The following is a 20,352-nucleotide window of genomic DNA, read 5'->3' as shown; positions in this document are numbered from 1 at the left end:
CCTCCCTGGCCCCGCTGGGGACCCGGCCGTGGGGAGCGGGACCCCCGTGCACCCCCCCAGCCCCTGTGCTGGGACTGAGACCCCCCGGGGGGCTGGCCAAGGGGTGAGGGGCTGGTTGGGGAGGACCTGGGGACAGAGGGGGCCGGGGTGGCCCCCACCAGTGAGCCCCGGAGGTGCAGAGACCGACTGGGGTGCGCCGGAGCTGTGCCGGCCGTGCCGCAGCACCGATTTCTGGGGATCCCCTCCAGCCTTGTCCCCGCAACAGACGCAGGGTGGGGGGCAGAGCCTGGGGGCACCCCAGCCTCCCCCTCCCAGCACTGACCCCCCCAAAAGGGGGCACAGACCCCCGCCAGGGGCTAAATCCTGCTCCCGCCAGCGGCAGGACCCCAAAACCCAGCGGGTCCCAGCCCACCCCAAAAATGTGCCGTGGCTTGGCCCCCTTCCCAAGCAGCCAAAAATAGTGTCCCCTGCTCCGGTGACAGCCGGGGGGCCCGGCCTGGCTTGTGTCCGGCACAGCCCCGCGGTGTCAGCACCCGGCGCCAGCGCCAAGTTTGGCTCGGCCGCCCGCCCGCGTCCGCTGCCCGATTTAGCCTGGGGTGATAAGGGGGGGATAAAAGCCGGGGCGCCCCGGGGAGCCCCAGCCCAGGGCTGCGGCGGGGATGGTGAGTGCGGCCGGGGACACCCCAGGCACCAGGGATGGGGTGCCCCAGGGCGTGGGGATGCTGTGGGGGGGACTGGGGGCACCCCAGGGTGTCGGGGTCCCTCTGGGGGTCTGGGGCACCCCAGGGATTTGGATCGCCCTGAAGGTTTGGGGCACCCCAGGATGTTGGGGTCCCTCTAGGGATGGTGGTCACCCTGGGGTGTTGGGTTCCCCAGAGGGTCCAGGGCAGGGTTTTGGGGTCCCCCTGGGGGTCTGGTGGCACCCCAAGATGTTGGGGGTCCCCCTGGGGGTCTGGGGCATCCCACGGTGTTGAGGTCCTCCTGGGGCACCCCAGGGTGTGTGGGGTCCCTCTGAGGGTTGGGGGCACCCCAGGGTTTTGGGGTCCTCCTGGGGCACCCCCAGGTGTTGGGGTCCCTCTGAGGGTCTGGGGCACCCCAGGGTGTTGGGTCCCTCTGAGAGTCTGGTGGTACTCCAGGGTGTTGGGGTCCATCCGAGGGTCTCGAGCACCCCAGGGTGTTGGGGGGGGGGGGTCTGGGGGCACTCTAGGGTGTTGGGGTCCCTCTGGGTGTGTGCAAGCACCCCAGGGGTGTTGGGGTCTGCCTGGGGGCACCCCAGGGTGCTGAGGTCCTCCAGGGGCACCCAGGGTGTTGGGGTCCCCCTGGGAGTCGGGAGCACCCCAGGGTGTTGGGTCCCTCTGAGAGTCTGGTGGTACCCCAGGGTGTTGGGGTCCATCCGCGGGTCTTGAGCACCCCAGGGTGTTGGGGGGAGGTCTGGGGGCACCCTAGGGTGTTGGGGTCCCTCTGGGTGTGTGCGAGCACCCCAGGGATTGAGGTCCTCCTGGGGCATCCCGGGGTGTTGGGGTCTGCCTGGGGGCACCCCAGGGTGCTGAGGTCCTCCGGGGGCATCCCGGGGTGTTGGGTTCCCTCTGGGGGTCGGGGGCACCCCAGGTCTGGGACCCCCTCGGGCTGTTGGGAGTCAGCCCATGGTAGGGGCCATCGTGGGGGGCCGGGGCCACCCTGGGACGCCTGGGGCCACCCCAGGATCCGGGAACGTCTCAGGGTGTCGGGGTCATCCTTGGGCGTCGGGGGGCACCCTGGGCATCAGCCAGCAGGATTCCCTGTGTTCTGATTGGCTGCGGCCAGCAGCCAGCAGGATTCCCTGTGTTCTGATTGGCTGCGCCCAGCAGCAGTAGGGTTCCCTGTGCTCATGGCCGTGGCCAAAAGTGGATTCCCTGTGCTCTGATTGGCGGCAGCCCTCAGCCAGCAGGATTCTCTCTGTTCCGATTGGCCAAGGCCAAACAAAAGGGATTCCCTGTGCTCTGATTGGTTGGAGGACCAAAAAGGGATTCCCTGTGCTCCGACTGGCCAGGGCCAAACAAAAGGGATTCCCTGCACTCTGATTGGCTGTGGGACCAAAAAGGGATTCCCTACGCTCCGATTGGCCGGGGCCAAACAAAAAGGATTCCCTGTGCTCTGATTGGCCGGGGCCGGACCAAGGCTTCCCCGCGCCCCGGTTGGCTCCCGCAGGCCAGCAGGAGGGCGGGCACGCGCGGCAGGGCGGCGGCCAGGCGGGCGCAGCGCCGCTCCTCCAACGTCTTCTCCATGTTCGAGCAGTCGCAGATCCAGGAGTTCAAGGAGGTAACGGGGCGGGGGGTCCCGGGTGGGGGGTCCCGGGTGGGGGATCCCAGAGCAGGGGGTCCCAGGGTGGGGGGGTCCCCGGGCTCGTCCCCCCCGACCCCCTCGCCCGCTCTGCTCCAGGCCTTCAGCTGCATCGACCAGAACCGGGACGGGATCATCACCAAGGCGGACCTGAAGGAGACCTACGCACAGCTGGGTCAGTGGCGCCGCGCGGGGACGCGACGGGGACGGGGCCGGCTGCGGCGCCGAGTCAGGGTGGTAACAGTGGCAGGGGACAGTGACGGTGCCAAGCTGGGGACGGCGGTGATGCCAATCGCAGGGACGGTGGCAGTGCCAAGGGTGGGGACGGTGACGGTGCCAAGCCCGTGGCAGTGATGGTGCCGGCGATGGCGCCAAGTGGGTGACGGTGCCAGTGCCAAGGGGGTGACGGTGCCAGTGCCCAGTGTGGGGACAGATGTGGTGCCAGGCACAGGGAAGTGACCGTGCCAAGTGCGGGGCCAGTGACGGTGCGAAGCCCGGGGCGGTGACAGCCGGGGCCGCCCGGGCGCGCCGAGGGAACCACTGGCTTTATCTCCCGAGGGACACGTCCCCGCGCTCCCGCTGGCATCTCCGGTGCCGCCTCTCCCCTCCCGGGGCCAGGCTGTCCCCGGTGCCACGTGGCCTTGTCACTGTGTCCCCCCCCAGGGAAGACGAACGTGAGTGACGCGGAGCTGGAGGAGATGCTGAAGGAGGGGAAGGGGCCCATTAACTTCACCGTCTTCCTGACGCTCTTCGGGGAGAAGCTGAACGGTGAGCGGCCCCGGGTGTCCCCCGACACCCCCCAACACCCCTGACACCCCGACACCCCCAGGGGTCAGCCCCAAGCCCCACCTAACACCTCCCCGCCAGGCACCGACCCTGAGGAGTCCATCCTCAACGCCTTCAAGCTCTTCGACCCCGCCGGCACCGGCACCGTGAACAAGGACGAGTGAGCGGGGGACAGCAGGGACCCCTCGGGGCACCCGGCCAGATCCTGCCTCCCCCGGGCGGGGGACGGGAGCCGACCCCGGGCTCAGCCGTTCCCTCTTCCCGCAGGTTTAAGCAGCTCCTCCTGACCCAGGCGGATAAGTTCTCCCCAGAGGAGGTGAGGCGGCTCCCCTGGCCGTCACCGTCCCCGTCCCCGTCCCCTGCGCTGGCCCCTGCCCACCCCGTCCCCTCACAGTGTCCCTGCACGAGGGGGGACAACAGGACCCTCGGGGGGAGTGGGTGCCCAGGACACCCGGCTCTGCCTGCCCACGGGGAGATGTGGGGAGGGGGACACAGCCCCCAGCCCCAGCTCCCCATGTGTCCCCCAAAGACCCTGTCCCCAAGGTCCCCGTGTGTCCCCCATAGTCCCTGTCCCCAGGGTCCCCGTCCTCCACAGGTGGAGCAGATGTTCGCGGTGACGCCCATCGACGTCTCGGGGAACATCGACTACAAGTCCCTGTGCTACATCATCACCCACGGGGACGAGAAGGAGGACTGAGGGAACAGCGGGTCCCCCGCCCTCCGCCGCTCGCTCTGGCCAAATAAACCACCAAACGAGGGGATCTTGTCCGTCTGTCCGTCTGCAGTGGCCCCAGGGAGGGAGGTGGCTCTGTTCAGCCTGGGCTTTGCACCCTCGCATGGCTCCCGGTGTCCCTGTGGAGCTGGCGTGTCCCCAACGCAAGGGACAGCCCCCCTGCAAAGGACGGGCTCCCAGGGGACCCCGGCACGGGGGACAGCAGGGCCACTGTCCCCAAGAGACGCAGCGGCCTGGGGCAAGATGCTTTATTGCACGGGGAGGGGGATGCGGGGGCCAGGGTGGCAGGTGGGGCTGGGAGGGGATTTCAGGGTTCGGGGGGTGGCACTCGGGGCTGGTCGTGGTCTGAGCCCTGCGGAGACAAGGAAGGAGCAGTGAGTCGGGGGCCACCGTCACCCCCAACGCATGTGCCAGCGAAAGTGGCTCCTCCAACATTCCCCCCGCCTCCAGGAGGCATTTTGGGGTCCCCTGCCTCACCCCCACCCTCCAGGGGCGCAGGCAGTTCCCTCCTGGAGACACAGGACCCCCAAGTGCTCTCCCGTGCTGGGGCAGGCGCGGGTGCAGGACATGGGGTGCGGGATACGGGCTGGGGGAACGTGGGGTGCGGGATGGAGGATGCGGGGTGGAGGACTTGGGACGCGGGATCAGGACGCGGGATGCAGGATCAGGACACGGGATGCAGGACCAGGACGCGGGGTGCGGGACGCGGGGCGGGTGCTGACCGGGCTCAGGCCTTGCAGAAGCCGATGGCGGCGCAGGTGTCCTGGGGCTCGTCACCGTTCTGCAGCGCCTCGCTGATCTGGTCCCGGTACTTCTTCACCAGCTGCTTGCAGACGCGGCCCAGGCGCTTGCCCAGGGCCCGGCAGGCTTTGCCCAGCGCCGCCTCCACCGCTGCCTGCCACAACCAGCCCCGGCGGCGTCAGCGGGGCCGCCTGCGGGGCCCCGCTCCCCCGAGCCCCCCGCCCGCCTGCCGGGCCCCGCTCCCCCGAGCCCCCCAGCCGCCCGCTCACCTCGTCGGGGTCGTCGCCCACCATCGCCTTGATCTGCTCCAGGATTTTGGTGCACAGGGTGCACTTCTTCCCCTTGCGCAGCGCCATTGCGTCCCCTTCAGCCACGTCCCCTTCGGTCATGTCCCACTGTGGGAGGACAAGGCGGACCCTCAGGGCTGCGCCGGGCCCCCCGATACAGGCGGGGGGCTGCCCCATGGCCGTGGGGCGGCGGCGGGGCCAGTGCTCACCAGGGCCAGGCTGTCCCAGAGGTCACGGCAGTACTGCTCCCTGCCGCAGCGGCTGGCGGTGGCCACGTCCTGGCACCAGGCTGCGGGGCCGCCCTGGCAGGGCTCGGGGACCGCAGCCTGCGCCGCTGAGCGGGGATGGGGACGGTGAGCGCGGCCGCGGGAGCGCGCGGCCGTCACCGAGGTCCCTGGGTGCCGCAGGAGTGCCCAGACCCCGTCCCCACGCAGACCCTGTCCCCACTGTACCCCGGCTGGCACACGGACCTTGTCCCTGCCACCCCCAGGTGCCTGTCCCCACGTGGCCGCCATCCCCGCCATCCCCGGCTCCCCATGTGGAACCCATCCCCACCATCCCCATGTCCCCACATAGACCTTGTCCCCACCGTCCCCACTGCCCCCACGAGGACCCCGTCCCACCATCCCAAGGTCCCCACGCAGACCCCGTCCCCAGGCCGCCATCCCCGCTGTCCCCCGTGCCCGTCCCTGCCTGTCCCCCTCCCCTGCGCCCCGGGGTGCCTGTCCCCCCGCCACCCCGTCCCTCCTCGGGGGCGCGGGGCAGGGGGGACCCCCGTTACCTCCCACCGCCACCAGCACCAAGAGGAAGGCGGCAGCCATGGCGAGCCCACTCGAGAGGGTGACAGCAGGTGACAGCGGGTGACAACCGGCCGGCCCGCCCCGACGGCTTTTATAGCGGGGCGAGCGGGCTGTGGGGACGGCCGCGCCACTCAGCGCCGCCGAAACCCAAAAAACCCTTAAAATGGAGCGGCGCCGGCTCGCAAACCCCTTCCTCCCTCGCACCTCCGCCCTCCGCCCCCGCGGCAGGAAGGGGAGCCGGGGGGGCCCAGCCCCGCGCCCCACCGAGCCCCCGCGCCCCGCGGCGGGGTGCCGCCGGCGGCCCCCAGCCCTGGGCCCGGCGGGGGGCGGCCCAGCAGCCCCCCAAGCGGGGGGGGGCGTGGGGCCGGGGGCTCTGCGGGGGTCCCCTCTGCCCCCGCCCGGGCTCGGGGGGCCTGGGGCTCCGTCCCGCTGACCCCGGTCCCCCCATGAGCAGTGGAGGGGCCCGGGGGCCGGTCCCGGTGTCCCCTGTCCCCTCCCGGACCCCCCGAGGCCTCAGGCGTCGGCCTCGTGTCCCCTGTCCGCCATGGCCTCCGTGGGGCCTGTCCCGGTGTCCCCGTCCCCTCCGGGGCCCGCCGGGGCCTGGGGCCCGGTCCCGGTGTCCCCGTCCCCTCCGGGGCTCCGTGGGGTCCCGGTGCCCCCCTCCCCCCGCCCCCGCCGGTTTCCACGGTAACGGCCTCGCGCCGCCGCCACCGGCGGTTGCCACGGCGACCCGCCGCTTTGGCGTCACTTCCGCCCCGCGGCCACGCGACTTCCGGGCTTTGCGGCGTTCGCGCCTTTTCCCCCCCCCGCCCCTTCCCCATGGCGGGCCCGCGGTGCCGGCGGCCCCCCCCGACCTCTGACCCCTGACCTCTGACCCCGTAGGTGACCTGCGGCCTGGGGGGGCCCGGAGGGGGGTGAGGACGGGGGGGTTTGGGGCTGTCCCGCTCGGGGGGCGGCCCGGAGGGGGGGCGATGGGGGCCCGGGGGGGGGCTGGTGCCTTTTGGGGGTCCCTGGGGGGGGGCGGAGGGTCCTTGGCGCGGGGGGGCTCCCGGGGGACCCCCGCGAGGGTCCTGGGGGGACCCTGGTTTGGGGAGGGGGGGTCCTGGTGCCCGGGGGGGGCTGGGGGGTCCCTGTAGGGTCCTGCGGACTGGGGGGGGCTTGGGCCGGGGAGTTTTGGGGCGGGGGTGTCCTCGGGGGGGGTCGTGGTGCTCGGAGGTGTCTGGGGGGGCTCCCGGTGCCCTGGGGGGGGTCTCCGTGCGGGGGGGTGTTTAGGGGGGATCCGGGGGGCTGTGCAGGGCTCGTGGTGCCGGGGGCATTTGGTGGTCCAGTGGCCAGGCTGTGACTGGGGGGGCTGCGGGTGTCCTGCTGCGGGGGGTGACTGGGGGGTCCTGGGGTTTTCCTGGCACCAGCGTGGGTCTGGGGGTGCCCTGGTGCTGGGGAGGGGGGCGGTGATGGGGGGGGGTCAGTCGTGTTTTGGGGGGGGAGGGGGGCAGTTTGGGGGTGGGGGCTGCCTCCAGGGAGGGATTCGGGGCGACGGTGATGGCCGGGGTGTGCCGGGCTCGGCGCCGTGCCGCTTTGCCACCCTTAATTTGCCCGGATCCTTAATTTGCCCATTTCCTTGCCAGATCCTCCATTAAAATCCCGCCGTGTCCAGCCCAGCTGCTCCGGCCCGGCGCCCACCATGTTCTGGGAGCAGGCGGCCGCCACGGCGCAGGGTTTGCTGGCCCCCCCCTCCGCCGAGGCCTCCACCTTCGCCAGGCTGCCGGTTTCGGCGTACACCGACTGCTCCCAGCCCTTTCGGCTGGGCGAGCGCAGCTTCAGCCGCCAGTACGCTCACATCTACGCCGCGCGCCTGATCGAGATGCGGCCCATCCTGGAGGAGCGGGCGCGGCAGAAGTGGGGTGAGTCGGTTTGGGGAGTAACCCCCCTCTTTGGGGCAGGAGGGCAAAGCCGCGCGGCCGGCACAGTGCCTGCTGGAAGCTCTTCGGTGATTTTTTGGCGGGTGCTGGCCATCCTTTCCTAAGCTTAGGCACACATTAGGGGTCGAATAACCCTTTGGGGGATGGTTTCTCTGCCGGACATGTCCCAGCCTTTCTAAAATCAGCTTTAAACATCAGCTGTGTGGAGAAAACCTTTTTTCTTTTTTGCTCACCGGGCCAGGTCAGAGCTCTCGCTCGCTGTCGGGAGCACGAGTTAAGCGCAAGGTTTGCACGGCGAGGGGCTGGCGGGCGCCCCGGCCAGGAAGCGGGCTGTGGGGGGCGCGAGAGGCGCCGCTTGCGCCGGGGGGGCCGTTTCCTCGCCCGGCAGAGCTGTGTTAGCGGTTAGCGGGTGGGATCCTCGTGCTAGAGAGTTTCCATCCAGCGCCGCTGTTACGCCTTCGGATGAAGCAACTGCCTCGCTGCTGCCAGAGCGCGGTGGCTGAGCTTTCTGACAGGCCTCGGCGCGGCACATGGCTCCCTGAGCGTGGTAAAAGCCTGTTATCAAATTTCACCCTCTCGGACCAGCCAAGCTTTCAGCTTTGCCCTTCTATGGAGGTTTTTGGGCTTGGCCACTTGTTTTTCTTTCTCTCCCCGGCCCCGTGGGCCGCGTGGAGCGAGGGGAAGCAAAGCCCGCGCCGGGCTGTGCCGGTTACACAGCGGATGTTGTTCCTTGGCCGGCCACCCTGCGCCGTAACCCTGGATTTTGCCGAGGGTGACGGGAACCAGTGGTTTTGTAAAGCTCCACTTCCCAGAGTCATGTGATGGGACGAGATTTCTGGCGTTTGTCTCACAGCGAGAAGTGCCTGCAGGCAAAATCTGGAGAGAGCAGCCCCCCTCCCCCTAAACACACACATTTGGAGGGTTAGAGCCAAGAATAAGAAACTAAAATGGGATTGTTTTTTCTGACTCTGAGTGTTTGCATTCCTGGGATTGATGAACCTGTGTTTCCAGCTCCGCTGAGCCCAGGGTGCCGGTGATGGCAGCGGGGTGCTTTCCACCGGAGAGGAGTCACGTTCAGCAGGCGCGTGATTAGCAAAGGGAGAGTCTGGGGGGGGAAAAGGTCACCCCACCGCCCACAGCCAGAAAGGGCGGCCCGACGGAGGAGCTGGCGCGGCAGCGGGCTTCGGCCGTGTTGTTCTGGGAGAGGAGCCCGGCAGCTCCCGCCGCCCCGGCGCAGTCCTCCTCCCTCCCGCGCTTGAGGCTCGGGGTGGCTGGGCTTCACGGCTTGATTTAAGCAGGAGGAAATAAAAGTCCTGCAGACACGTACAGGACAGGGCTGAAGCATCTCTGGGTCCTGGTGGGCGAGGTGAGAAGTCTTGGGCTCAGCCTGTGGTGAGGGAGGTGCATTTTTTGCTGTCTGCGCATGCTCCCCAGCCACAGAGACAATGAAGCGCTGGGGCTGCAATGCTCTTTGCACCTCCTGAGGCGTGACTTGGTTCCCCCGGCCCATATCCCCCCTGGTAAAGCCCAGGGACCTGTTTGTGCCTTTCAGGCAGAGGAAACCCTGCCCTCCCCAGCAGCCTGGCTTCATGCTGGGATCTTCCCAAATGCCCGGCTGCGATGGGGATCCTGGCTTCCAGCAGGGATCCCGGGCAGAGGATCTGGCCCTGGCAGAGGCAGAGGTCAGACTTGGGGGTGGTGAACGATCTCTCCTGCCTGTCAAATCTGAGTGGGATGTTTGGGTCATCTGGATGAGGAGCAGGAACACCAGCCCCTCGTGCTCAAGGGCAAGAGCACCAGTTCCGTGCCCAGGTGGGACAATCCTGGACCTGTGCCCCCTGCAGAGCTGGAGCTGTGGGCCCAGCGGGAGCTCTGCACGCTGTCCTGGGTGGTGGCCGGGAGCTGTGGGTCCCCCAGACCCTGGTGTGACCCAGCTTTCCTCCCCCTCAACGCAGAGGAAATGCCTGCAGGCAGCGCTGGCTCTCTGGCATGCTCCGTTGGCCCCATCTGGCCTACACATGTGGATTGGGCTCCGTGCCTCAAGGAAGAGCGAGAAGCTTTGCAACATTCCCTCGCCGCCTCTTGCTGGCCTGGACGTTCAGGCCCTTTCAGCTGGTCCCGGCCAGCCTTGAGCCTTGCCTGCCCTCACAACCGTCCCCGAGGCCGGCTGAGCCCCGTTTCTCTCCGCAGGGAACGGTGTGGTGGTGAGGAAGCTCTGCGAGCTGCGGGCGGGCGAGAAGTGCTGCGTGGTGGGGACACTCTTCAAGGCGATGCAGCTGCAGCCCTCCATCCTGCAGGAGATCAGCGAGGAGGTAGCGGCGGGGACGTTCCCTCCCGCGGGCCCCCCCGTCCTCCTCCGCATGGCTCTGGGGGACGTGCCAACACATGGGCAGCTTCCCATCGCTTCCCTCGTGCTCGCTGTGGCCGAGCAAGTGGGAACTGCCAGGGCCTTGACCTGGGGAGCCGGTGTATAATCTTCTCTGTGCCTACGCTGTCCCTAGACGCCGCCACTCTTGCTGCCACCCCTTTGTGCCAGTGCGGATTGTGTACGTGCCTGCTTGGTGTTGCTTTTCCTGCCCTTGGAGGGTTTGGATCCAGCAGAGCAAACCTCCTTTCCCTGCTGCAGGGGAGGAGGATGAGGGGGGTGTCCGGGGAGACTCTGCCGTCCCCATGCCGTGCTGGGGGCCCATCTGCTCCCAGCCAGCTCACAGGGAGCACGTTGGGAAGTTTGGAGCCTGCTCGTCGCAGCATGAGGTTAGCCCCGTGCCTGCCGGGCAGGGTTCAAAGGGAGCGGAGCGCTTGCCCGGGCGATGATTGCAAACACGTTTCCCAAGGCGAGCCAGAGCGCCGTCTCCCGCCGCCTGGCTGAGCCGCTTCCTCCTTGGCCGGGGAGCCACGCTCGTGTTTGCTTCGCCAGGGCGCTGCAGGGAAGCGTTAAGCGAAACCAGCTCGTCCGGGCGGCGTGCAGCTGGCGAGCAGCGCCGAGAGCTGCCGGGGCCTCCAAAGCGCCGCTTTCAAAGCGGCAGTGGGGGTGTTGGCCGCACCGGCGGCGGGGGGCCGCGCCGGCGGCTCTCATGAGTCACGCGCCCGCACTCTGGTTTCCACGAGCGGGGTTTGGCTGGGGTGAGGAAGGGCCCTTTGGGGCAGCTCGGCCTTGCCAAGGCCATGACAGCCTGCCCTGTCCCCCCGCAGCACAACCTGGTGCCTCAGCCGCCCTTGCCCAAGTACATCCACCCCTCCGACGAGCTGATCCTGGAGGACGAGCTGCAGCGGATCAAGCTGGAAGGAGCTGTCGAGGTGCAGAGGCTGGTGACAGGTAGGGGACGATGGCTCTGTGGTGGGAGCCACCTCACAAGCCCTGGCCGGGGGCTGACCGTCCGCTCTCTGCCATAGGGACCATCTGTGCCGTGTATGGCTCCGAGCAGGATGATGGCAAGTTCCTGGTGGAGGATCACTGCTTTGCCAACCTGCCCCGGCCGCTGCCCTGGAAGGGCCCCAGCTTGGACCGGTGAGTCTCCGCAGGGACAGGAGCGGGGCTGGCACCGCCGTATCTGGAGCCCCTTGGTGTGGGCAGCCCTGGCATCGCCGTGCAGGCAGGGATGGGCGCAGGCAGGGAGCACTGCCCGAGCCTCTCCGCTTAGGTTCGTCCTGCTGGTGTCGGGGCTGGGGCTGGGCAGCGGCAGCGGCGAGTCCCTGCTGAGCACGCAGCTGCTGGTGGACGTGGTGACGGGGCAGCTGGGCGCCGAGGGCGAGCAGAGCTGCGCCGCACAGATCTCCCGCGTCATTCTGGCGGGGAACCTGCTGAGCCAGAACACGCAGAGCCGGGACACCATCAACAAGGTACGGCGGGGAAGGGGCCTTCAGCCTCGACCCTGCTCTCTGGGGCTGGGGCTGGCACGGGGAGGCGCGTGAAGGTGGGGAAGGAGGAGTCAGAGAGGGCACGGGGTTGTTCCCTCACTCTCTCCCCACTGCCCCAGGCCAAGTACTTGACCAAGAAGACCCAGGCTGCGAGTGTGGAGGCCGTGAAGATGCTGGATGAGATCCTGCTGCAGCTTTGTGTAAGTGCTTGGAGCGGGATAGGGTTGGCTGGGGCCTTGGGTACCTTCTGGGGGAGGGAGCCTGGCTCCCAAGCCAGGGAAGCAGTGCTCTGCCAGCAGCCTGGGGCTGCGGGGTGGCAAACACCCCTTCCCCGGCCCCCAGCTTCCCTTTGAGCACCGCATATGGTGCTGTACGGGAACGCGGCAAGAAGGGGAGGCAGCGCACAGCCCAGCTTCAGATCCCTCTCCTGGCATCTGGTCTCTGCGGTGAAGCCAAGCGGGGCTTCCTGCGGGGAAGTGGTGGGAGCCAAATCAGGGATTGGGCAGAGCCGGGGCTTTGCTCTGAGCCCCTTCGAAGGAGGGTGGCTGGGCCGTCCCCCGTAATCCCCGCTCTGCCTGCAGACCTCCGTGCCCGTGGACGTGATGCCTGGTGAGTTTGACCCCACCAACTACACGCTGCCGCAGCAGCCCCTGCATCACTGCATGCTGCCCCTCGCCAGCGCCTACTCCACGCTCCGGCTCGTCACCAACCCCTACCAGGCCGACGTGGACGGCGTCAGGTAAAAACACCTCGTGTGCCACCGGCTCTGTGATAACTGCTGGCGGCATGGGATCGCGGGGCAAGTCACGGCAAGTACAGCTGTCAAATCCCTCCTTCTTTCCCCCAAAATGGTGTAGGTTTTTGGGGACCTCAGGGCAAAACATCAGCGACATCTTTAAATACAGCAGCATGGATGACTACCTGGAGATCCTGGAGTGGACGCTGCTGGCGGGACACATCAGCCCCACGGCCCCGGACACGCTGGGTAAGGCGAGAGCTGGGTGGCCGCCAAGGCTGGGGGGCTGTTTGCCCTCGAAGGGGTGCAAGGTGCAGGTTCCCCTCCTAATTTCCATCCCTCCCAGGCTGCTACCCCTTTTACAAATCGGACCCTTTCATCCTCACCGACTGCCCTCACGTCTACTTCTGCGGCAACGCTCCCCGCTTCCAGTCCAAGCTGCTCAAAGGTGAGTCCCGCAGCCTGCAGGGCCCCCGATCCTCGCTCGGGGCTGGGACCCTGCCCCGGGGTGCCGCCCGAGGGCTCACCCGCCTGACGCCCACCTATTTTTGCAGGGGAGGACAAGCAGCAGGTCCTGCTGCTGACGGTGCCCGCCTTCAGCACCACGCAGACCGCCTGCCTCGTCAACCTGCGCGACCTCAGCTGCCAGCCCATCAGCTTCTCCGGCTTCGGGGCCGAGGACGATGACGGGGACATGGAGGTCGGGCACTGACTGAGCAGGCAGGGCACGGACTCGATAAACCCCTGGCCCCTCGGAGGGCCCTGGCGCCCTCCGCCTTTGTGTCATCATCCCCGTCTGCCCTCCCGGGAGGGCTGGCACGGAGCTGCCGGGGGCGCAGGAGAGAAGAGATGCTTGTACCAATATAACTTGATTTATTTGTGTAACAAAAAAACTGTGTGGAGGGGACAGGGGCTGCGCCTGCCTCCGTGTGGGCCCTGCCCTGGAGAGCGGGACCACCCCTGCCAGCCCCGCTGTGCCGGGAGACGGGGACGGGGCGAGGGCTGGGTCCTGCTTCGCCCCCTCCCTTGCCAGGCAAGGGCTGGTGCTGCCCAGCCCCGAGGGACGGGGCAGCACGTCCTCTCCTGCCGGGCTCTGGAGCCTGGCAAGGGGGATGCTCTGCAGCCGCCCAGCCTTTGGGGCGAGCGTCGGCATGGCGTGCCCTGCAGTCAGGAAGCAGCGCGGGTGAGAAGCCGGAGCCCACCCGGGGCGGGCTACCCAGAGCGGGCTGCCCGGGGCTCGAGGAAGGCTTTAGAAGCAGATGCCGGAGCCTGCTGCAGGCGAAACCAAACCGGCCGCGAGCGTCCGGCCTTGGCCCGAGGCAGGAGCGAGGGGACGAGCATCTCCTAGTCACCAAAGTTCACGGTGTAGGTCTCGGCCGTGGTGAAGGGCTGCGCTGTCCCTGTGCCCAGCTCCCAGGCCTCCGTCTCCGTCACCAGCTCAGTCACCACCTCCGTTTCGGTCTCCATCTCCCAGGTGCCGGCTGTGGGTGGCTCTTGGCTCCAGGGCGCGTAGGCAGTGCTGCTGAAGGGGAAGGGCAGGGCCGTGGTGGGTGGCGGGGCCGTGGGGCCGCTGGCGGCTGTGGTGGCATTGAGACGCCGCAGCCTCATCTGCTGCCGGAGCCGCATGCGCTGCCGGAGGCGCATACGCAGGCGCATGCGTTCGCGGGGCGTCATGGGGCGGCCGGGCACGATGCGGCGGATGGGCCGGTTCCCGTTCATGGCCATGATCTCCCGGATGCGTTTCCAGTTGGAGCGCGAGAGGACGAAGTTGCACTGGGTGGCCCCGATGTCGTAGAAGACGCTGCAGGTCTTGACGCTGGGGTTGTAGCCCTCGGCCCGAGCCGAGACGCGGTACTCGCCCGGGTTCAGGATGCGCCAGTAGTCCCCGCCGCTGGCTGCGGAGAGCGAGGGGAGGCAGCGGGGTGTGAAGGAGGCAGCACGGTGCTGCCGGCACCCCGCCTGGCGCCCTGCCCTGTGCCATACCTGTCTTGATGTTGTGGTTGATGCCCCCTACGACGATGGTGGCGTTGGCGATGGGTTCTCCCTGCTGGTCCGTCACCAAGCCCTTGATGCCCCGGTGGACCTACGCGAGGAAAGGGGACGAGAGGATGCACGTGGGGCAGGCGGGGCAGCGCCGGCTCCCCGCCCGGCGCGTCCCAGTGCCTACCTGCTCCATGAAGGTGAGCAACGACTCCTTGTTGTTCTCCCACTCCTGCTGCAGCTCGCTCTCGTGGGGGAACTTGTCGCAGCCCAGGTAGACGGAGAGCTCCAGGCAGTTGGTGTGCAGGTAGCTGAAGTCATTCATGGCTGTAAAACAAACCAAGCGCTCACCCAGCCGCTCACTCGCACCTTCGGGTGGCGGGAGTGCGGGGCGGGCGGACCGACGCCGTATGGCGTGGGACCCACTTACTGCCAGCCCGGGGGTGCCACTTGGCCCCCTGCACGATGCCCATGGCGTTGGTCATGTCCTGCGTGTGGCAGCCCCCGCGGAAGGTCTCGGTCATGGTGAGGTGGGCTGAGGCGTAGGAGATGGCGAGCCAGCGGAAGATGGCATGGTCGGGCGTCTCCTGCAGCTCGGGGTTGTCGTCCTCGTAGTCGTCTGGCGGGCGAGGGGCGGCCGCTGGTGTCTCGCTGACGGGCCGGGCCGTGTCGAAGGGGTAGGACACCAGCTTCTCCCCGCCCTGCAGGTTGGCTCCCAGCACGAAGGGGTTCTTGTCCATCCATGCCATGACGGCCCGCGTCTCCACTGCCACCTGCCGAGGCAGGCACGGCAGCGTGAGACGCCACGTCCCCATCACCGTCCCACCACCCCGCCCCGTGCCGTGGCTCACCGTGGCGTCCTCAACCAGGTAGTGCTCCGGGATGGGGATGTGGTGGTTGGGGAACTTGTGGGGCACCAGCTTCCTCTCCTCGGCCGCCCAGAGCGCCGAAGCCAAGTCGGGGAAGTTCTCAAAGAGGTCGTAGCCCTCCTCCGTCCAGTGGCCCAGCGCCCAGTTGCCCAGCTCGGAGCCCTGCGGGCAGCCCAGGGCAGCGGTGAGCCCGGGGGCTGCATCCCACCGTCCCATCCCACCGCTCCGCCGTCCCATCCCCTGCTCTGCCGTCCCCTTACCGCCTCGCGGGCCAGCTCGTAGCCATCGGGGTTGAGGGAGGGCACGAGGTGGATGCGGGTTTCGGTCACCAGGCTCCGCACCCGGGGGTTGCCGTCGTGGTACTCCTTGCACAGGAACTGCATCAGCAGGAGCAGCAGCTCCCGGCCCAGCACTTCGTTCCCGTGCAGCCCCGCCGTGTACCTGAACTCGGGCTCGCCTGCGGGCAGGGTACAGGCAGGGTCACCGTGTTGCCTGCGGCAGGGGACAGCAGCCAGGTCCCCCCACACCTCCCCTTCTCACCCGTCTCGTGCTCGCCCGGGTTGTCCGAGATCTCCATGGCGTAGATCTTCAGCCCGCGCGAGCTCTTGCCGATGTTGTAGATGCGGGTGATGGTGGGACACTCCTCGTTCACCACCTTCATCAGCTGCGGGCGCAGGGTGGGGGGCAGGTGATGGGGGACAGCGCTCGGGGGGCCGAGCCCACCCCCCCGTGAAGGAGCCCACCCCACGGAGGTGCCCACCGCCCCACGGAGGTGCTCACCTGCCTCATGTCCTTGTAGGTGTGGTGGCGGAAGTCCAGGTTGTCGGTGGAGGTCACCTCGTTCTGCTGGGCGTAGTAGCTGCTGATGGCTGCGGACGGGACAGGGACACGGCGGTGGGGGGCTGCAGAGCTGCCATCCCCCCAGTCCCCTCAGCCGCCGCTTTGGGGTGGCTCTTACTGGAGAGGGGGCAGCCCAGGACCTCGAGGCGCAGGCAGAGGCTGCCGTTCCACGTCTGGGGGTAGATGCGGATGTAACGGGCTACCATGGGCTCGGGGAACTCAGTCAGCACTGGCGTGTCCTTGTCCACGTTGCCGTAAAACATCTGCAGAGGGGAGCAAGACGTAGCCACGGCAGGGGAGCGGGTCCCTGCTGTCCCCGTCCCCCCCAGCCAGCCCGTTCTGGGGTCCCGTACCATCTCCTCGTAGCCGTTGGTGTACATCACCCAGTTCTGGCTGTCGTTGCTGAAGCCCACGTAGAAGCTGGTGACAAAGTCCTCGCTGTGGGAGGAAGGGGACAGGTTGGGAGAGGAGGTCCCCGAGCTGCTCCCCCACCCCGTGTCCCCGGATCCGTCCCCTCCTGCTCGTCCCCGGCCCCGTACTGGATCTGGGAGTCGCGGCCCTGGGTGATGACGCCAGTGAACTTGGTGGTGCGGCGGGTGTCCACCTCGATCCAGTGCGCCCGGCTGTCGTCCTCAGCGCACCAAGCCCCGTCGAAGAAATCGTCCTCGTTGGTGCCCGCCTGGGGTGGGGACAGTGGGGGGGACGTGGGTGGGGGGCCCGCTGGTGTGGAGGGTGGGCGCGGGGCGGGCGACCCTCACCTGCATGTTGAGGCGCCCGCGCTGGGCACCCAGCCCGTGGCGCAGCATGGAGGAGGCCAGGATCTGGTCGTCCTCGATGCGGTGGGACTCCAGGCCGATGGGGGGACACCCTGGGGACAGTGGGGGGGCGGGAAGGTGGTGGGCACCCCCCTGCAGCGGGGTGCCCGCTTCCCCCTCAGGACCGGGGACACTCACTTGTCTTCTCCTCTGGAGGGGCCCATTCGTCCTCGTCCGGCTCCCACTTCTTCCCCCCTGGTTTTTTGGGTTTTCCTGGAAAAGGGGCGCATGAGGGGGAGCAGAGCCCGGGGGGCTGGGGGCGAGGGGACGGGGCTGGGGGGGCTGGCACCCACCTTTGCGGTCCCGGCCCTTCTCCTCCGCCCAAGGGTCCTCCTCCTCCTCCTTGCTGCTGCCGCCTTTCTTGGGCTTCCCTGGGATGGGAGAGCGGCTGCTGGGGACATGCCACCTGCCCCAGGGACGTGCCACCCACCCAGGGGACGTGCCACCCGCCCCAGGGATGTGCCACCCACCCAGGGGACATGCCACCCACCCAGGGGACGTGCCACCCACCCCGGCACCCAGCCCGTCTCTCACAGGGCTTGAGTTTCTCCTCGTCCGTCTCCATCTCGTCATCTTTGTCCGGGTGTTTCCTGGGCTTCGGCGGGGGGGGCAGCCCGTACTCCACTGCGGGGTGCAAAGGGGGAGCGGGGCTGGGACACCCCTTCAGGGCCGGGGGACGGCGCGGGGGTGCCACCCGCCAGAGCCCAGCTGGGCACGGGGGGAGATCCCTACCCATGGGGCCGGGCAGAGCCCCCCAGGAACGGGGGTCCTGGGCTGCCCCGGCCCCCCATGGCTCGTCACTCACAGTCATCGTAGTCGGGTCGTAGGAAGCCGTCCTCGTAGTCCCCTTCGGTCACCAGGACGGGCGGCGGGGGTGGTGGCTGAGGGGGTGGCACCTCCGGCTTCGCTGGGGAGGGCGAAAGAGGCCGTGCTGGGGATTGGGGGGGAATGGGGGTACCCCCACGTCCCTGTGGGGTCCCTGTGCCCCTATGGGATCCCTCAGTCCCTGTGGGGTTCCTCATGCCTCCGCGGATCCCCACACCCCTACTGTGCCCCCAGGGGTCCCCCATGTCCCTGTAGGGTCCCCCATGCTTCTGTGGGATCCCTGTGTCCCTGTGGGATCCCCCATGCCCCTGTGGGGTCCCCATGTCCCCCTCTGTATTCGCACGGGATCCCCGTGCCCCCAGGAGATCCCCATGCCCCTAGGGGGTCCCTGCAGCCCTGTGGGGTCTCCTGCACCCCTTACGCAGTCCCCATGCCCCCCCCCAGCTCCAGGCTGTCCCAAAATGATGCTCCCCTGGGTCCCCAAGGCTGGGGACTGTCCCCTCCACCCCAAGAGGTGCCAGCCCCCCCTTGTCCCCCTGTCACCCCACTTACGTGGCTCCTCGGGCTGGGGCCAGACTCTCTCGGGTTTTTTCCTGCTCGGGGGCTTGCGGGGTTTCTGCTGGCGCCGGATGTACTCGACTGGGGACGGAAAGGGGGTGGCGGTGACTTTGGGGGGACGAGGTGGGGGGACACCCCCTCCCTCCTTTCCTGGAGGCCGGGGGACCCCGGTGGTCCCCCCGCCCACGCCCTGGCACCGTACAGTCCTCGTAGTCCTCCCGCTCCAGCTGCTCGTTGTAGTCCAGCGTTGGTGGCTCCGGCTCCTCGGGGACCTCTGCGGGGACAGGGCACGTGGGGACGGGGCGCAGGGTGGCACCGGGGAGCAGGGAGGTGGCATTGGGGTGTAGGGAGGTGACACTGGGACGCAGGCAGGTGGCCCTGGGGTGCAGGGAGGTGGCATTGGGACACAGGGTGGTGGCCCCAGGGTGGAGGGAGGTGGCCCCGGGGTGGAGGGAGGTGGCCCTGGGGTGGAGGGAGGTGGCCCCGGGGTGCAGGGAGGTGACACCAGGGTGCAGGGAGGTGGCCCCAAGACACAGGGAGGTGGCCCTGGGGACAGGGCACTCACCAGGCTCAGGCTCGGGGCTCCAGTCCTCCCGCCCTGGCTCCCAGGGCTCGCTCGGTGGCTCCTCCAGCTCCCCTGGGGACAGGGACACAGAGCGAGGGGCTGGCGGGGCCCCCCGGCAGCCCCCCGCCGAAGGAAAATCCCGTCGGGAGGCAGGCTGGCGGGGCGGAGGGGTGACCCCGGCGGGACAAAGCCCAGCCAGCCATGGGGTGCCGCCGGGAAGCCGAGCGGGACACGGGGGGACGCCGTGGGGTGCCACCCCCCCACCCCAACCCGGCTGGCGGCGAGATCAGGCCCCCCAAGACTCACCTCGGCCACCTCCATCCTCCTCCTCCTCGTAAGGCGAAGGCTGCTCTGGGAACCGGGGTGTCCCCGCATCATCCTCGCCCCGCGGGGGCTGCAGGGTGGCAGGGGGCTCCGGGGGGGTGGTCGGTGGCTCCGGTGGCTTCTTACCGGAGGGTTTTTTGGTGGCCTTGGGCGGCTTCTCCTTGGGCGGCTTCTCCTTGGGCTTTTTGGAGCCTTTCGGGGGTTTTTCGGAGCCTTTTGGGGGTTTTTCGGAGCCTTTCGGGGATTTTTCAGAGCCTTTGGGGGTTTTTTCAGAGCCTTTTGGGGGTTTTTCGGAGCCTTTGGGGGTCTTCTCCTTGGGCTTCTTGGGGGGCTTGTCCGTGCCCCTGTCCCTGTCCTTCTTGGCGCCCCGGCCTCTCTCCTTGGGCTTTTTGGTGGGCTTGGGCGGTTTTTCCTTCTTCCCCTTCTTGGGTTTCTCGGGCTCCGTCAGTCCCGGGGAGCCTGGGGAGGGGAGCGGGGGCAGCAGCCGCCCCGCCGCGGGGTGAGGGGCGGCCGGGGCCGGGCTGGGGGGGTCCCCACCTCCCGCCGCGCCCCGCTACCGGCGCGGCCCCGACCCGCGGTGCCGCTGCCGCCCGCTCACCGGTGCCGGTGCCGGTGCCGACGCCCAGGTCGGTGCCGAAGCCCAGGTCGGCGCCGTCCCCGTCCCCGTCCCCGTCCTCGCCGTCGCCGCCGCCGGGGCCGAGGAAGCCCCGCAGAAACGCCTCGATCTCGGCGTCGGTGAGCGCGGGCGGCGCGGCGGGGCCCGGGGCGGCCCCGGGCAGCAGCGGCAGCAGCGCGGCCGCCAGCAGGAGGCAGGAGCGGGGCGGCCCCGCCAGCCCCATCGCCGCGTCCGCCGCACCGGCCCCGGCCCCGGCCCCGAGCGCCCGGGCGGGACGGGCGGGGGGCGGGCGCAGGGCCGGGGGCGGCACCGAGCTGCGGCGGGGCCGAGCGGCACCCGCGCCGCACCGGGAACAACGGGAACAACGGGAACGGCACCGGGAACGGCACCGCACGGGAACGGGAACAGCACCGGCACCGGCACCAGCATGGCACGGGAATGGCACCGGCGCTGGCACGGCACGGGAATGGCACCGGCGCTGGCACTGCACCAGCACTGCACGGGAATGGCACCGGCACTGGCACGGCACGGGAATGGCACCGGCGCTGGCACTGCACCAGCACTGCACGGGAAGGGCACTGGCACCGGCACGGCACCGGCACTGCACGGGAATGGCACTGGCACGGCACCGGCACAGCACCGGCACTGCATGGAACCGGGACGGTACCGGCACTGTACGGGACCCACACTGCACGGGCACTGCACTGGCACCAACACCGCACAGGAATAGCACCGGCACCGCACTGGCACTCTGCGGTGTGGTGCGCCTGACGCTGGACTG

General features: G+C 69.0%; 4 protein-coding genes across 4 annotated transcripts; 2 read left to right on the top strand and 2 right to left on the bottom strand.

Moving 5' to 3' along the window:
- Positions 1–1,643: 1,643 nt before the first annotated feature.
- LOC309602606 (myosin regulatory light chain 2, atrial isoform-like) lies at positions 1,644–3,802 on the top strand (the record flags this gene model as incomplete). Its single annotated transcript, XM_082336266.1, has 7 exons — positions 1,644–1,658; positions 2,188–2,298; positions 2,419–2,494; positions 2,983–3,087; positions 3,187–3,265; positions 3,373–3,421; positions 3,701–3,802. 7 exons carry the CDS (start codon positions 1,644–1,646, stop codon positions 3,800–3,802), a joined length of 537 nt encoding a protein of 178 aa, XP_082192392.1.
- A 274-nt stretch (positions 3,803–4,076) lies between these two features.
- Positions 4,077–5,731, bottom strand: LOC309602897 (antimicrobial peptide NK-lysin-like). The gene is made up of 5 exons (XM_082337027.1): positions 5,648–5,731; positions 5,076–5,200; positions 4,849–4,974; positions 4,561–4,733; positions 4,077–4,190 (listed from the first exon to the last, which is right to left on the bottom strand). Exons 1-4 carry the CDS (start codon positions 5,685–5,687, stop codon positions 4,566–4,568), a joined length of 459 nt encoding a protein of 152 aa, XP_082193153.1. The 5' UTR covers positions 5,688–5,731; the 3' UTR covers positions 4,077–4,190; positions 4,561–4,565.
- A 735-nt stretch (positions 5,732–6,466) lies between these two features.
- LOC309602883 (DNA polymerase delta subunit 2-like) lies at positions 6,467–13,024 on the top strand. The gene is made up of 11 exons (XM_082336997.1): positions 6,467–6,544; positions 7,292–7,567; positions 9,776–9,897; positions 10,778–10,901; positions 10,979–11,093; positions 11,227–11,425; positions 11,563–11,643; positions 12,025–12,182; positions 12,301–12,428; positions 12,526–12,627; positions 12,734–13,024. Exons 2-11 carry the CDS (start codon positions 7,348–7,350, stop codon positions 12,889–12,891), a joined length of 1,407 nt encoding a protein of 468 aa, XP_082193123.1. The 5' UTR covers positions 6,467–6,544; positions 7,292–7,347; the 3' UTR covers positions 12,892–13,024.
- Positions 13,025–13,087: 63 nt separating this feature from the next.
- LOC309602605 (adipocyte enhancer-binding protein 1-like) lies at positions 13,088–19,794 on the bottom strand (the record flags this gene model as incomplete). Its single annotated transcript, XM_082336265.1, has 21 exons — positions 13,088–14,074; positions 14,163–14,262; positions 14,347–14,486; positions 14,590–14,932; positions 15,011–15,190; positions 15,289–15,485; positions 15,569–15,692; positions 15,809–15,897; positions 15,987–16,131; positions 16,222–16,306; positions 16,408–16,547; positions 16,627–16,736; positions 16,822–16,896; positions 16,977–17,054; positions 17,218–17,307; positions 17,489–17,590; positions 18,061–18,147; positions 18,269–18,340; positions 18,632–18,703; positions 18,938–19,414; positions 19,554–19,794. 21 exons carry the CDS (start codon positions 19,792–19,794, stop codon positions 13,524–13,526), a joined length of 3,498 nt encoding a protein of 1,165 aa, XP_082192391.1. The 3' UTR covers positions 13,088–13,523.
- Between the last annotated feature and the right edge of the window lie 558 nt (positions 19,795–20,352).

Source organism: Platalea leucorodia (assembly GCF_965183815.1).
Source record: "Platalea leucorodia genome assembly, chromosome: Z".
Taxonomy (NCBI): domain Eukaryota; kingdom Metazoa; phylum Chordata; class Aves; order Pelecaniformes; family Threskiornithidae; genus Platalea; species Platalea leucorodia.
This window is presented reverse-complemented; position numbering and strand designations above follow the sequence as displayed.

What these genes read in the sequence shown, in the direction of transcription:
- LOC309602897 (XM_082337027.1), bottom strand. Translation starts at nt 5,687, where the DNA reads ATGGCTGCCGCCTTCCTCTTGGTGCTGGTGGCGGTGGGAG. An exon ending in GGTGCTGGTGGCGGTGGGAG is followed by an intron (nt 5,201 to 5,647) that starts GTAACGGGGGTC and finishes ATCCCCGCTCAG; the next exon opens with CGGCGCAGGCTGCGGTCCCC. An exon ending in TCTGGGACAGCCTGGCCCTG is followed by an intron (nt 4,975 to 5,075) that starts GTGAGCACTGGC and finishes GTCCTCCCACAG; the next exon opens with TGGGACATGACCGAAGGGGA.
- LOC309602883 (XM_082336997.1), top strand. Translation starts at nt 7,348, where the DNA reads ATGTTCTGGGAGCAGGCGGCCGCCACGGCGCAGGGTTTGCTGGCCCCC. An exon ending in GGTGCAGAGGCTGGTGACAG is followed by an intron (nt 10,902 to 10,978) that starts GTAGGGGACGAT and finishes TCTCTGCCATAG; the next exon opens with GGACCATCTGTGCCGTGTAT. An exon ending in CACGGCCCCGGACACGCTGG is followed by an intron (nt 12,429 to 12,525) that starts GTAAGGCGAGAG and finishes CATCCCTCCCAG; the next exon opens with GCTGCTACCCCTTTTACAAA.